Raw genomic sequence first — 16,002 nt, forward strand, 5'->3', positions numbered from 1 at the left:
CGGTGGGACATCAGGAAAAACGTCCTGACTGTTAGAGCAGTATGACAATGGAACCAGTTACCTAGGGAGGTCGTGGTCTCTTCCATACTACAGGCATTCAAGAGGCAGCTGAACAACCATCTGTCAGGGATGCTTTAAGGTGGATTCCTGCATTGAGTGGGGGTTGGACTTGATGGCCTTATAGGTCCCTTCCAACTCTACGATTCTATGAATTCCCTTCACTGCTCCTTTAATAGCCTATTCTCACATACGACTATCACACTTATAAAATTACATTCTTTCCTTTGCTATGATTGCAATTATTCATTCCCAAAAGTGTTAAAAGAAAGCTAGTGCAGTAGTCCTCTTTATTCATGGTGAAATTATCTGACCTGGTTAGAGACGCTCTGTTGTCTGTTTAAAATTAGACTTTTGTTTTATGGATGTAGTTCTCTCCAGCATTGGATGGATTTCACGCTCCCCAAAAGAGAGAAAATGTGAAATTAATTACATAATTTACGTACTGTGAATTCATCTCAGCTCTTTAGAAAAAAGCCCTGACACCTTTTCACTTAGCCATCACAGCTTCCACCCTGAAAATACTGAACAGTGTATCTGAGTTGACTGATGTTGTGGTCACATCTGAAAGGCATTTAAAACAAAGTTTTAAAAGATTTGTCTGGACATTGTTTCAAGTTCAGCACAATGTATTTCAGTCTTATGAGGTGTTTTCACCTTTGTATAGACTTTTCAGCCAGTGCAAAGCTGCGGATTAGTGATTAAATTGCTTTGCAGACATGATCTTTTATCTTATGATAAAATAATGACATGTAACAGGAGCTCTGCAGACTTACTGGATATCCTTTGTAGCTATTGTAATAGTCCCATGACATGATCTCCATTATGCTGAAATATGAATTAACATTGTTTGGCCAGCATAATCCCACACTGTAATCATACTTTTAGAATATTAAAATGGATCTCCTTGTACTCCGAGTTGTAACTTCCTACATATCTAAAGAGATGAATGGGATTTAGCTAGGCTGCTCCCATCAATGTCAAGGGAGTTATCTAGCCAAATAACCCCATGTAATTTGAGAGGGGGTTGGTGGGAAGCTGATCTTGTTCAGTCATCAAATCTCATTGTTCAGTAGTAAAGTATTATGTTTACTGTTACAACCTTAGGATGATCTCCCAAAGCACTAGGAAGAGTAGCCTTTCTCTATGCTCAATAATATCTATAGTTTTTAGTCTTTTATCCAGTATACCAAAAGGAATTGGCTCATTTTGCAGTGTTTATTCCACCAACATTTCACTATGAGTTTGCTCCTTTCTGCTTTGCTGCACAATTTATGCTGTTGCTTATGAGCTAGCTAGCCAGTCCTACCTATATTTACGCGGATGTAAGAGTAGCCCCACTTTGCTCAATGGGATTTACTTCCAAATAAGTGTGTATAGGATTGAACCCTACAGGAGACAGGATTTCTATTAGGCTAGACATAGAAAATGATCTCTACCCCATTGAGCTAAAAAAAGATATGAGACTGAAGAAAGGCAATAGTGCAATAATATTCAGTATAAGGAACTTGGATGCATCACCTAAGGGCCAGATTAGGACTCTGATCCTAAGTACTAAATATTACAGAATGCAGCCCGATCTTTCTATTGGCCAGGAAACAGTTTGTATTTCAGTGGGCAGCAAGAGGAATGCTGCTGCTACATTCAGGTCTGCCTGATTTGACTGGGAAAGGTCCTCTGCTGTTGTCAAGATGGACAGGATGCCTTCCCTAGGGTTGATTATCACCTTGGGCTGAGAATCCTTGTAGGTGGCACTAAAGAAGGTGGGTGAAGTAGCATCCCCCATACAAGTAATTCTTTCTTTCTTTCTGAAATCTAGCATGTGGGACAAAGTCCTTTCTGTGTCCTCCCCCCCTCATTGAAGGCTCCTTGTAGGCTGTCTAGTTAAACTCCTTCCTAGATGCAGGAAATCCAGAGATAGAACATCCCCAACTGCTCACCCTCTGCTTGAAGAGCCCCAGCAAGGAAGAGCCCACCACCCTTCTAGGTAATTGGTTCCATTGTGCAATCCCTCTTACCATTAAGACATTTCTCCTAATATTCCACCAAAATCTACCATCCTGCAACATAACCCGATTAGATCCAATCCTGCTCTCTGGGGTTACAGAGATCAAGTCTTTGCCCTTTTTATATATCTATCTATCTATAGCTGGAGCTCTCTGGGTGGTTCACAAAAATTAAAAACATTCAAAGTATAAAACAACAGTATAAAACCATAATATAAAATACAATATAAAATATACAGTATATTTTTCTTGTGGCTCCGTTGAACTTTCTGCAGTCTTGGGCAAAAATGGTGCGCTGTGCTGAAAAAATGGTGTGTTGTGCTGTGTTAAATGGTTTGTAACAACTGCTAAATGAAATATTTCACTCTACTTTAAAAAAGAAAAAAGGAGAAATTGCATGAGATACATACTGATTAAAATGAAGTCATTTGTATCTGAGGGCTGGTTCTTTGCTACAAATTAAGTGCACTATCACAATGTATGTTTCACGTCATGCATGATATTATATGTACACATAGAAAACGGAAATTGCAGTATATTGAGTCAGATGATTAGTCCATTTAGTTCACTACTGTCTACTCTTAGTCAGGAGAATATTGATATTGAACCTGGCATCTTTTGAATGCAAAGCAGGTATTCTGCCACTGAACTATGAGCCTTTCCTCAGATGTTTTGAAAGAGATATTTTTAGCTATTTTAAACATGACAGTCTACAGGATTGAATTCATGCATATACTTTGAATCCATGCATTGTAGCATTGATTATTTGACTGTACAGCTTATATTCAGCGTCAAAAGTTCAAAACCTTAGTTTTAAGTTGCATACTAGCCATTTACATAGTGAGTGCTAAACCATGACATGCTAATATTTACATCTCCAATAGAGAATATTGTATTTAATTCTGTATTTAAACAGAATAATTCTGTATATAGACAATCTCTGTGCTACTTTTTGTGAACCGCCCAGAGAGCTTCGGCTATTGGGTGGTATAAAAATGTAACAAATAAATAAAATAAATAAATACTTGATCTATAAACTCTTCAGGTTAAGAAGAGATTCTGCAGTAACCTGCCCACTGCTACATGTCCATGTTAGATTGCCCCTACCCATTGCTATATAATTTATAACCTGAGCCAGATCTACACCAAGCAGGATATAACACTATGAAAGCAGTTTGAAAGCGGTGTATGAAATGTGTCATGGGCCCCAACAGTTGTCCGTGCACTTCAATACTGTTATAAAGCAGTAGTGTAGATTCTGCCCTATAGTTCACAAATTTTGCAGATTAGCATCAGGGTTAACCAGACCATGCAATCAGGTACAGAACAATCACTACAAGTACTGCTTTACTACAATCACTACAAGTACTGCTTTACTCTGTACAGCACCATGTACACTGATGGTGCTATATAAATAAATAAATAAATAAAAATAATAATAATACTTTGCCATGAGGCTATCAACCATAACAACTTAGCCCACAATAAGGAATAATTACCAAATGACAATTGCATCTTGGCAACCTTCAGCAGCGAGGATGGCCAGTCCTTCAACCTTCAGGCATAAGAGAGACTCAGCTCCTCTGTGGATGACTCAGTGTAAGGCTTTACTGATGGAATAGGCTGATGCTGAAAGCTACTGGTCAGTGAGTTCTTGTTGAAGCCTGGGTGTCACACACCCCAGTCTCTGTACCAAAGCACTCGACAGTGGCCAATGTAATATCATTAAAAAAAAAAAAGGATCTAGGAAATTACAGGTTGGTCATTTTAACATCTGTTCTGGATAAAGATAAACTTACCAAGTATATAGAAGGACAAGTCTTGCTGAAGCTGAATCAACATGCCTTCAGCAACAGTAAGTCCTGTCTCATTAAACTTTCAGAGTTCTTTGATAGTGTCAACAAGCACAGGATCAGTGCATTCAAGATCCCTACAAACCCATCTACAGGCTTCATGAGCTTGATGACAGTCTGAGCAGGAAGCCTAAGTAGAACAGCTCTCCACAGACACCTCAGGGAAAAACTTGCCATTTCCCCGTCATGTGTTCATAGGGTAATCATGGATCTCCATGCTCCCAGATAAATGTCTCTTCCAGTTGTGTATCAAGATCATAGATGCTGTTTATAAATGTAGGCACTGATCACAGAAAGAGAAGTCAAGGAGTTTCTATCTTTACCCCCAACTGTGAGGGGAAGGCTATTTGTGTTTCTCAGTAGTGAGGGAAATGCAAGCCATAAATGCACCCACCTTTATTCCAGGTTTAATCTTACCCAGGACTCACTCCATTGAAAACCTAATTTCAATGGCTGATCAGAGTCAACTTGGTATCATGGAGAGTGTTACCACCAAGTCCCTTAAATGAAGAAATATATCTGATTTAAGGAATAATGTCATCCATTTAGAACCAGCCCCACTCCATCACAACTCAAGATGTTGCTTGGGGAGGCAAATTAAGTGTGTGTGTGTGTGGCAAACAGTACATACTGGTTGAGAGTATGCAATGCTAGAGGTGAGCCCTAGAGACTCTTCTGTGATGTTGCAAGGGCTGCAGAGAGTGCAGCTGCGTGCAGATCTGCAAAGGGGCACAAACATCCACTGCAAAATTGCAGAAGGTGCACTAAGGCTGCTTCTGGAGGGAAGCCTCTTAGCACAACCAATCAAAAGAAATTGTGCAGCTATTCCATCTTTCTCTTCTTAATGACCTTTTTGTGGAAAGAAGACAGACTCAAGCAGAGGGAAAACATGGGAGGGTTACAAGTGGAAGATGACATTGTGTGGGGTACTTCCAGATGAGGCTTTTATTGTGCCATCACCCTTCCTCCTTCAATGATTTTATGGGGGATCCAGGCATCATCTTCCACTTGTAACCCTCCTGTGGTTTCCCACTTCTTCCACTTTTTTTTCTTATTGCAGAAAATCCCTTAAGGGAAAAAAAAGATGGAATTGGTGCACAAAGCCTTCTGTGCCTCATTGGTAGTATTAGGATCCCTCAATTTTGAAGCACCTCTGAACCCCCTATAAAATCTGGGAATGAGGAACTGTGATTGCATAATAAAAGCCTGGGCTGGAAGCACCCCAAGGTTGCACCTAAGCCATCCTTGCAAAGTTACCAGAGGTGTAGCTCCTATTGGATTGCCTGCTTCATTGGATGGGCAGCAAGTAGGTGCCCTTGCCTTCCAGAATCCAGCTTCAAGCAGACTCAGTGGAAGCAGGTGGCTCCGATTTCGGCGGGGCTCTGAATCCATTCCATCTGCCCCATACACTCAGGTCCTCTGGGAAGAATCTACTTCAGTCTGCCAAAATTAGGCTGACAAATATTACCCAGAGGACTTTCTCCCAGACTGTGGAATGGCCTGCCGGAGGAGACTCTTCAACTTAACAGTCTTTTAGCATTTAAGAAAGCTGTAGAGACTGATCTATTCTGGCAGGCCTATCTAGTGGAATTTTAGGATGTTTTAATAATGTATACTTGTTTTAAATTCAGTTTTATGTATTTATACTTTGTTGTTCCCACCTTGATTCAAACGGAGAGGTGGGTAAGAAATAAATTTATTATTATTATTCAGTCAGAATCAGCCAGAAGTCTAAAGGAGCTATCCAAGGTGCTGAACTCCAACCCCCGACTAGGTTCAGCACCCTGGTTAGCTCACATCAGTGTTTCTGGGTGAAACCCAGAATGGCTACACAGCCCCACCGAAACCGGAGCCACCAATTTCCCTCTGAGTGGACTTGAACCCTCCTTTCATAAGAGAACATTAGACACTCCCATTGCTTCCCACTTTCCAGAACTGAACCTTGTCAGGACGGGCATTACCCGAGAGCCTTTGGGGGAGTACAGAAGCCGGAGCGCGAGGAGAAGAAAGAACCCTCCGAGCCTCTTGACTTGGAAGGCAGCCGGACGGTGTTTAATGGGACTTCCTCCGAGCTCAAGAAGCAGCCGCCGCCGCCGTCCAACACGGGATGGACTCTCGCACGTTCCTTTCCCGCGCCTGCTCCCTCGGTTAACATGTTGCTCCTCGCTTGCCTCAAGCTGTCCAGCGGCCAACTGCACACTCCCTGTTGCTGCCGCCGCTGCTGCTCTCTGGTCTCTCACAAGGGGGAGAAGCGGGAAGGAGACCCCTCCCTCGTTCCAGAAGCGTCCGCTCCCCTCGCCCTCCTTCTCCTCGCTCCTGGGGGGAGGGCGACGGCGTAGGCGGCGACGGCGCGGAGCAAGTGACTGGGGAGGCGGATTTTTTTGAGCCAGGCGGGCTCCTCAGAGCGGCGGCGGCGGCGGCGGCGGAGAGCCGAGCGGGTCACTCTGGCAGTCCGCCTGGGGTCTCGGTTGGTCGGCCGGGGAGACAGCCTCCCCCTCGCTCGCCCGTCTCCTTTATGGACGAGCACCTGAGCCTTCTGCGCTCGCCGGCCGCCCCGTCCTCTTGCAGGCACCCGAGGGGCGGCAGCAGCGGCAGCCGCGTCGGCGGCGTCAGCGCGGTGGGGAGCAGCCACCACAACTTGGGCTACAGCGAGCAGCTCTTCCCCGAGGGCGCGCTCTCCGGCCCTGAGGAAGGGCAGGAGGAAGAGGAAGACGAAGAGGAGGAAGACGACGACGACGACGAGGAGCTTGAGGGGGGCATGATTGTGGTGGGTGGAGAGGACCCTCTGATCGACGAGACCCAGAACCCCCATGCCCCGCTGGGAGGGGAGCGCTATGATCACCCTATTGCCCACACATTGCCGCCCCCCAACCATCACCCGGTGGGCAACAGTGGGGATGGAGAGCATGAGTGTTGTGAGCGGGTGGTGATCAACATCTCCGGCCTGCGGTTCGAGACCCAGCTCAAGACACTGGCCCAGTTCCCGGAGACATTGCTGGGTGACCCCCGCAAGAGGATGCGCTACTTTGACCCCCTCCGCAATGAATATTTCTTTGACCGCAACCGGCCCAGCTTCGATGCCATCCTCTACTACTACCAGTCCGGAGGCCGCATCCGGCGCCCTGTCAATGTCCCCATTGACATCTTTTCAGAAGAGATCCGTTTCTATCAGTTGGGCGAGGTGGCCATGGAAAAATTTAGAGAAGATGAAGGTTTCATTCGTGAGGAGCAGAGACCTCTGCCTGAGAAGGAATTCCAACGCCAGGTGTGGCTCCTCTTTGAGTACCCGGAGAGTTCTGGACCAGCTCGGGGCATTGCTATAGTCTCTGTCTTAGTTATCCTCATCTCCATTGTCATTTTCTGCCTAGAAACCTTGCCTGAGTTCAGAGATGACCGTGACTATGAAAGCACTGCAGGGACATTTGGGACTGGTGGTGGTCCTTTTGTGGCAGATGTGTTCACCAATTCGTCTTCCCCAGCGACCTCCATGGTGTCATCTTTCACTGATCCCTTTTTTGTGGTGGAGACTCTGTGCATTATCTGGTTCTCCTTTGAGCTGCTTGTCCGCTTCTTTGCTTGCCCCAGCAAGCCCACCTTCTCCAAGAACATTATGAACATAATTGACATTGTAGCCATTATACCTTATTTCATCACTTTGGGTACTGAGTTGGCTGAGAGGCAGGGGAATGGTCAACAAGCGATGTCTCTGGCTATCCTCAGAGTCATCCGGCTAGTTAGAGTCTTTCGTATATTCAAGCTTTCTCGGCACTCCAAGGGGTTGCAGATCTTGGGACAAACCCTCAAGGCCAGCATGAGGGAACTGGGCTTGCTCATATTCTTCCTCTTCATTGGAGTTATCCTCTTTTCTAGTGCTGTCTACTTTGCAGAAGCTGATGATCCCAGCTCAAGTTTCAGCAGTATCCCTGATGCCTTTTGGTGGGCAGTAGTGACCATGACCACGGTGGGTTATGGGGACATGCACCCGGTCACTATCGGAGGCAAAATAGTAGGGTCTCTCTGTGCCATAGCTGGGGTGCTGACCATTGCCTTGCCCGTTCCTGTGATAGTCTCCAACTTCAACTACTTTTATCACCGGGAAACAGAAGGTGAAGAACAAGCCCAGTATATGCATGTAGGAAGCTGCCAGCACCTCTCCTCCACTGAGGAGCTGAGAAAGGCTCGTAGCAACTCCACTCTCAGCAAGTCAGAGTACATGGTGATAGAAGAGGGAGGCATCAGTAATAGTGCATTCAAACAGGCTACCTTTAAAACAGGCAACTGCACAGCCACAAACAATCCTAACTGTGTGAATATTAAAAAGATCTTTACAGATGTTTAAAATATACCCTTCCGAGGATATAGAAAAATATCACAGAAGGTCTGCGTAATCAGTATTGTGAGGAACATGCACTATCATCCGTCTTTGTGCTCTTGTTTAATAAATGTACTTTTCTGGTCCTTCCTTCTGAAGATGTGGATTTTTAGAAGGTAAAAGAATCAAGCAGATGTTAAGAAAGAAGATAGATAAGCGGATACAAAGAAGTACGTGCTGCTTCCTCTTAAAACAGGTTTTTGTTCTGCACTGTTTGTTGCAGAGCTTTGGGGTTTTGTTGGGATACTTGCTTCTTGTCTGATTTTGCAAAGAGCAACTCTGTTGCTTGTTTTCTTTTCCCTTACATATATGCACTTGTTGGACTTAATGTTATAAAGTGAAAGAAAGGTGAATGTAAACATATGATTTAAATTTCACAAAGCGTTTCTGCCATCACATCGTAGAACGATGCCTGCTGCTGAAACATCTGATGTGTGTCATACGAGGGTACAATCTAGATTTCTTTATGCCAGGTTAGAGCCTGTGTGCACTCTGAATCTGTCCATGGCATATGTGTAATCATTTTGATATAATGAGGGAAAAGTATGTATTGTGATTCTGGATTTCTTTGGTTTGCAAAATCAGAGAATTGCTTCCTTGAATTTGAAATTCTGCCTGCATATAGTATAGTGGAAAATACTTCTTCCTACTTAACAAGTGACTAACTGGATCATATCCTGAGTGTCTGGTGTTCTACATATCGTGAATTGTCAGGCTTCTAATAATTCACTGATGGGCTTTTGCAGTGACTGCAGCCTCAATTGAAAACCTTAGAAACAAAGGGGATATTTCCATCTTTTCCCATCGTATGTAAGATAAGCGGTTGCATCTCTCACAAGAAGATTAAAGTGGCAAACACGCCTTGCAGCGGAAGTTACTAATTTGGACCTGAGTGATGCAGTTTCCATAGCAACTTTGGTTTCCTGGGAAACTCCCAAAGGTTGTCATGGCATCCCTTCCCTCCCCCCACAGTCCTTTGCTGTTTCCATAGTAACCATTCCAGATGGTTCCAACTTCTGCGGTTCCACAGAAAAGCCGCTGCTCTGATAAATCACACACACACACACACCAGAGCAATAATCCCTGAGAGATTTAGGTGTGGAAACTAGGCATTATTCTATATGCAACATTTTTAGATGTGCAAAACTCTCAGAAATTTGGCATCTACAGAATCATGAAGAAAAGAGATAATTTGGGATGGTTAATAATTATTCTGCATGTTATAAGAGAATCAAATCACCTGTTCCACAAAATAACAACAACAACACTCAAGTCTCCTCTGCAATTTGATACCTGATACTGGAAATTAATTCTATATATACTACCTACACAACTGTGAAGAAGAACAGCACCCAAAAGAACAAGAAAAAAAGATGGCACCATCCTCTTACTTCTTCAGAACAACCATATATTAATTCATGGCGCATGACCTAGTTTTATGCAAAATGCCCCTCCTTTCAAAGCACACGTGGCATTGAAGAATCAAACTAAAAACGTTTATTACAAAGGATGAAAATCTGGTGAAATAAACGCAGATGAACCATAAAGTGTTAGGTTAAAAAAAGTACTTAAACGTCTCTGGGGAATGTATGCCCAACTTTCATCTACACATCTGTGGCTGTGGAATATCAGACAGATACAGGTGAGCTGTTCATTGCTGCAAGATGAGTTTCTCTTCCTAACATATATAGCATCCTATTGTCAGTAAGGAGTAATAATCACAGATTTAAAACTAATCCCCTGTGAGTTCTTCTTAACATACCACGTGTAGCTCCATTTAACTTTAATTTCCTATTTCAGTTTAAAATACTTTTAGTTGCTCTCTTCCATCATTCTGAAGTAGATGGCTTAAGTTTTAGAATCACAGTAAAACTACCTGTTCCAAAGCACTGATTCCAGTACAAGTGGCTTCCAGAGTATCTGATTTCAGGGTTAAAAACAGGATGTATATCTCTTTTGAAACTCAGTATGATTTATAATATTAGCTGCTAGTGATTGCAAAAATGTCTTTCTTATACAACCTGATACCAGCTTTTAAAATCAATCATCCTGCAGAGCTCTAAGTTAGTGAATTATGCCAGCACTGAGATCCTTATTCAGCAAGGGGCTTATATGCCTACTTTAAAACTTTGTGGAGCACAATGTGTGGCAAATAAACATACAGAGAGTCAGGTGTTTTTTTTTAAAAAAGCTCTGTCTTCAACAAAAAAATATAGTAGTTGTGTGAGAAAAGCTTTATTGGCTCAGCCTTTGTATTTCTTATCCAAAGCTCTCTAATAGCTTATGATTTTATGTCATTTATATAAAAATATGTTCTACATGTGGTGATCTCTCTTCATCCCATTCAATATTCACAACTACTTTCATTTTCAATCAATATGTCCAGTACGCTGAGATGAATCACTTGGCCAAGTCCTCAGCTATTTGTGCCACTATATAGAGCTGCAACTGAACCTTGTAATTTCCACCAGCTGGGAACTGGGCTAATTAGTGTCTATGGGGTGTAGAGCTGTGCCAACGGAAAGGAGCATAGTAGCTTCTCTGTCTGTGGATTTTGCCTTGTTTTGAAATCTGGCTGGAGAAAGAGGATAAGGAGGGGAAAGAGTTGTAGAAATAGTATTTTCTTCTTTTTCTTATCTATTGAAGCAGTTTAAACATATTTTTTAATATTGGAAGGATATTATCACAAAGCATTGAACTCTTTGGCCAGGATCCAGAAAGTTACTTTGGCTGCATTCATTGGCTTTTACTGTATAACAGGAGTTTTTGAGATTTTCCCTTTGAGCAGCAGTACCATTTCCTGTTTCCAAAAGTGTGAGTGCCATTTATTTAGCGAAAACAGCACCATTCCCAACCAAGAGGAAGATATCAGAAGGCTTGGGAGAACCTCAAGGTTTGCAGAAGTCCAAAAATATTTAGGACCCCCCTCCCCACTCAACCCCTGCCAGCAGCCTGAGTGTGATCAGTAACCATAGAATGCTGACTCGCTGCTGGGGTGCAAAAAACAGAAGACGATATGGGAATGGAATGATCCTGGAAAAGGGCATGGCTGGCTGGTTGAAGCCCTAACAGGAACACTCCGTACTGGAACATTTTGTTGCTGGCCCCACTGGTCACAAACTACTTATGAAATTCCCTTTGGTTCCAAAAGAAGTTTGTCATGCAGCAAGGGATATAACATTTGCCAGAACTAATTGCTCTGTTCTTTGGATCTAGGCCATTACAATGAATAGGAACTCTCTGCTTTAGGCATGGGTGATGTACAGAATTCTGATGTATATTAAGTGATTTTTTGATTCACCCCAAGAGTTGGAATAAGACTCTGAAAACTACATTGTTATTTTTTTTTATTATCAACCAGAACATTATGAATGCACAAATTCCATAGGAAAGATCTGTTACATAGAATTCACATATGTAATATAAGCATAGGGAAGTAGCTTCCTCCAAAAGAAGTGGTGTACAATGATACTATGCATTTGGTATTTTGGTTATGTTTAAAACACCACCACCAACAACAACTGAACATAATAATAGAGGGCAATGAAAGGACTTTCCAAGCCTTTATTTGTGATGTGCATCAGAAATTCTGTTCATGGTTGCAGTGTAATTTTCAGTGCAGGCCAAAATGGCAGGGGGAAAATGGCAGGGGGAAATCATTTTTCTTAAAATAGTGCCACTGAGACAGATATTTCTTCCTGTTTAGTAGCATGTCTAGAAAGTACAATGAAGGTCAAGACCTGCAAACCAGTTGCTCTATTGCCTTCCGGTTTTGTTTAATCAATGTTGATTTTTATTATTAAAATTATACTCAGCATCCTTGGCACAAAGCATATCACAGAAAATTGCATCTTAGTACAATATAAATCCTTAAAGATTTTAAACAATTAAAATGTTATCATCTGTTTAAATGCTAAACAAGGAGCAATGAATAGCAAGCCTAGCCATTATAACCTTTTACTAAATTCAGATGACCTAACTAGCAACTCAAAGGCTTTCCTAAAAATGGGAGGTTTTTCTTGACTAGTGTTCCAAAAAGGCACATCCTATTCAAGTTATATGACTGGTGGTGGGATAGAATCAGTTCTCATCCCTCTTGTGCTGTTGGAGCATAACGTTATGGTAACAGAACCCCATCACCAACACCACCAGTGCAGTGATGCCTTTATGCTGGTGGGAGGCTAATGCCAGGGCAAAGGGGCACAATGTGTGTGGGGGGAGAAAAGCAGGCCTTAGTCAGACTTTTAAGCAAACTTGGGTCGGTCCTGACCGGAAGATGGTGTAACGTATATAATGCAAAGGACGTGGCATAAGTCTAAATACTATTAAACTAAGTGGAGAGGTCCAGAAAACTGCCTTCCATTCCTCTGCCCCTACCCTATCCTGGAGAGTAGGATTCTGACTAACTCAGCAGCCAGTCATGGCACATCTCTAGGGATATAAAGCTAAGAACCATGTTATGTATTGTACATAAGATCTGTCCTTGGATCTCCCAATGTGTGTAGTTGTGGTTTTACTGGAATGGAGCCACAAGGAGCTACCAGTTTCTTCAGAGCAGTAGCAGGGACAAGGGGGTGTTCAAAGCTTTCCCTCTGTGCCATCTTTATATCAACATCCGTCTTTCCCAGGCTGCTGGTAGCAAGGGAGAGTTGCTGGGGGCAATTTTGATTAGGAACATGGTACAGGGGAAATAGCTGAACATTCCCTCCTGAAACTGGCAGCCTCCAGCCCACCTAGGTAATAATAAAAATCAGGAGACTGAATCATAGTTCTCCAACAGAATGTGTAGTTTGACCCTTAGCCCTAGCCAGTAAACACAGATCTCATCTGTCAGAACTGTAACATGGGGCACAATCTCCCCGTCCTCATGTCTAGGGAACAAGGGCCAAACAACTACGGACTTTTGAAACTGTAATTTAACAGTTTTAATGATAAGCCACTTTGGGAGGGGGATGTTTAAGGGCCAAAAAGTAGTATAGAAATTTATAACTATTTTTTTTTTTTTGCTGATGGTACAAAGTGAGTACTTTGTACAAGCAACAAACATCCAACTGACAGGGATAACAAAGAAGAAATGAAGGGCTGATGAACAACACTTGTCTTCTCAGAACCGTTGCAGAATTACCCTGTCTCAGGAATCTAAATGTAAACTTCAACTTCACACCTGCATCTGGAGCTGCAAGAACATACTTATTCAATAGAGGTAAGCAAGAGGGTGGCCCTCCCACTGTGAAGAGGGAAAGCATGCCTCACCATATGACACTTGCACTTCTTCCATCCTTCTCCCAACCCTCCCTTATTTATTTATTACATTTTTATACCACCCAACAGCTGAAGCTCTTAACAACTCCACACCTGATAGCAATGTCCTTTGCACAGGGAATATAGGATTCGGTGCCATGTACATTTATGGCACAATAATAATAAGAATAATAGCAACAACAATAATATATGGCCTGTGCTGTAAGGGGATGCCTATTGGCTCCAAATGCAGGTAAGCTCCTACAATGCACCAATGAAGGCAATGAGGAGTAGAGCCACCAATGGTAGTGAATACTAGGCACTCAACTCTACTTATTACCACTGCTGATGACCAAATGCTCATGATGCATTCCTTTTTGCTAGATCACAGCCAAGGCACATGGAGCAGGACAAACCAAAACTGCAGAGAAGCATTCCACTCCTTACAATGGACTGGTGGGTATTATTGTAATGATTACATTGTCTATCCTTAAAAGGGGAACTGCAAGCATAAATTTCAGAAGGACGACCAGTGGGGAAGTAGGTGGAATGGAAGAGCACCTAGGGATAGCATCCTTTCTTACTTTTACTCACTCACTTCACTCACAGTTATTGCTGGTCCCCAGTATTCATCACCATCCCATGCTTATTTTATCTCCATACAGGCATCCAGACAGCCATTCAACATGCCTGGAGACAAGGGTGGTTCCCATAGCCCATACCACATGGACCACAAGCAATGGGTACAGCAAGCAGCAGCAATGATAAGTGGTAAGCCAACTGTGCCTGTGACAGGTTGCTGTCTTTATACTCCTAACACTCCTGTTCCTTTCCGAAGTGCAAGATTGACAGGAACGTAACAGGTACAGCTCTACCTAGTATGCAGAATCAGCATCTATTACTCTTCTGTCTGTGTTGCAAATTTCAAAGGCCCGCAAGAACACAAGGTGACCGTCCCCATTTCTCTGTGTTGCTTTCAGTACTTATCCTGCTCCTGATACCGTTCAATAAAAGCTGTGATGTGGTGAAGCTGTGTTTCAGCTGTGTCTGTCTTCTCATGATGGTTGGCAAGTGGGAAACCATTAACCTCCAGCTGTTACACTCCTCAGCTAACTCCATGAGGAGCACACAGAGTAGGAAACTTCAGGGGTCTGGAAACAAAGCCCTATGAAGAGAGACTGAAAGAACTGGGCATGTTTAGTCTGGAGAAGAGAAGATTGAGGGGAGAGGCCTTCAAGAGGCAGCTGGACTACCATCTGTCAGGGATGCTTTAGGGTGGATTCCTGCATTGAGCAGGGGGTTGGACTCAATGGCCTTGTAGGCCCCTTCCAACTCTGCTATTCTATGATTCTATGAATAAAAAATCAGTTCTATACTACAATACCCCATTGGGATATTGCCTTTGTATGTATATATTATTGCATTCATATCCTGCCTTTTTCCTCCAAGGAACCCAAGGCGGCATACATAATCCTCCTCTCCATTTTATCCTCACAACAACCACCCTGTGAGGTGGGTTGGGCTGAGAGTCTGTAATTTGCCCAAAGTCACCCAGTGGGTTTCCATGGCCAAGTGGGGACTAGAACTCAGATCTCCCAACTCCCAGTCCGACACCACACTGGCTCTCACAATACTTTGGGGTATTGTCTTCTTGCCTATGCTCTTGGAACTAGAGAGCTAGCAGGGTAGTGGGGTGGTCTCCCTTCCTGACTTCCCCTAATTACTGTGATATAAAACTCACAGCTGGGCTGCATGAAACAGAGAGGGCAGGCAGATAGATCAGAAGGAATGCTATGACAATAATCAGTAGGTACAGCAGTTGTCGAAATAAATATGTGTCTGGATGGGATGAAGTTGGTTTGGCAAAATAAGAGGCACTCTAGGGTATGAATGGTATGAATGGATCAGCAGAGAAATGTTTGGCTATGTGCAATTCACTAATTGGCTGTCTGTTTCAGGTATATGTTTATTTGGTTCTTCCATGCCATTTCTGTAGTTAGGATTGAATCTGAGGGCTTGGGCATGCTATGGTTGTTCTTTCCACTGAGCTATGGTTGCACATAGTGTCCCTTTAGTATTGGTCCATATGGCATAGGGCAGTGAACCCTCTGATGCATTGGGATAATTATAGGGTGGGGAGAAAATAAGGGGTTTGTAATGGGCAACACAACAAAGGGTGCATGGAATGCCCCCCTGAAAGACTACAAAGGCCCCATCATGTACTCTTCTATGTGGTCCTTTGGCTTGGTGGTCATAATTTGGCTCGGTAGTCAGAGTGGTAGTCATGGGTTCTGGTCCTGCTGCCTTTTCCTATCTGAAGTGTTTGTTGATAGTAGGATCTACCAAAACATAGGCTGTGTCTTGTGGAGGTCACATTCATGTCTCTCCAGGATATAACTTGAACTCCATTTCAGGTTTCCCTTTGCTCTGCCCTTTCCCACTGACCCACCAGGCAGCTCACAGTACCTTCTGC

General features: G+C 43.2%; 1 protein-coding gene across 1 annotated transcript; it reads left to right on the plus strand.

Moving 5' to 3' along the window:
• The first annotated feature begins 6,431 nt into the window (after nt 1–6,431).
• KCNA3 (potassium voltage-gated channel subfamily A member 3) lies at nt 6,432–8,255 on the plus strand. Its single transcript, XM_063118702.1, has one exon. It carries the CDS (start codon nt 6,432–6,434, stop codon nt 8,253–8,255), a length of 1,824 nt encoding a protein of 607 aa, XP_062974772.1.
• Nucleotides 8,256–16,002: the final 7,747 nt, after the last annotated feature.

Source organism: Elgaria multicarinata, chromosome 1 (genome assembly GCF_023053635.1).
Source record: "Elgaria multicarinata webbii isolate HBS135686 ecotype San Diego chromosome 1, rElgMul1.1.pri, whole genome shotgun sequence".
NCBI classification, from domain to species: Eukaryota; Metazoa; Chordata; class Lepidosauria; order Squamata; family Anguidae; genus Elgaria; species Elgaria multicarinata.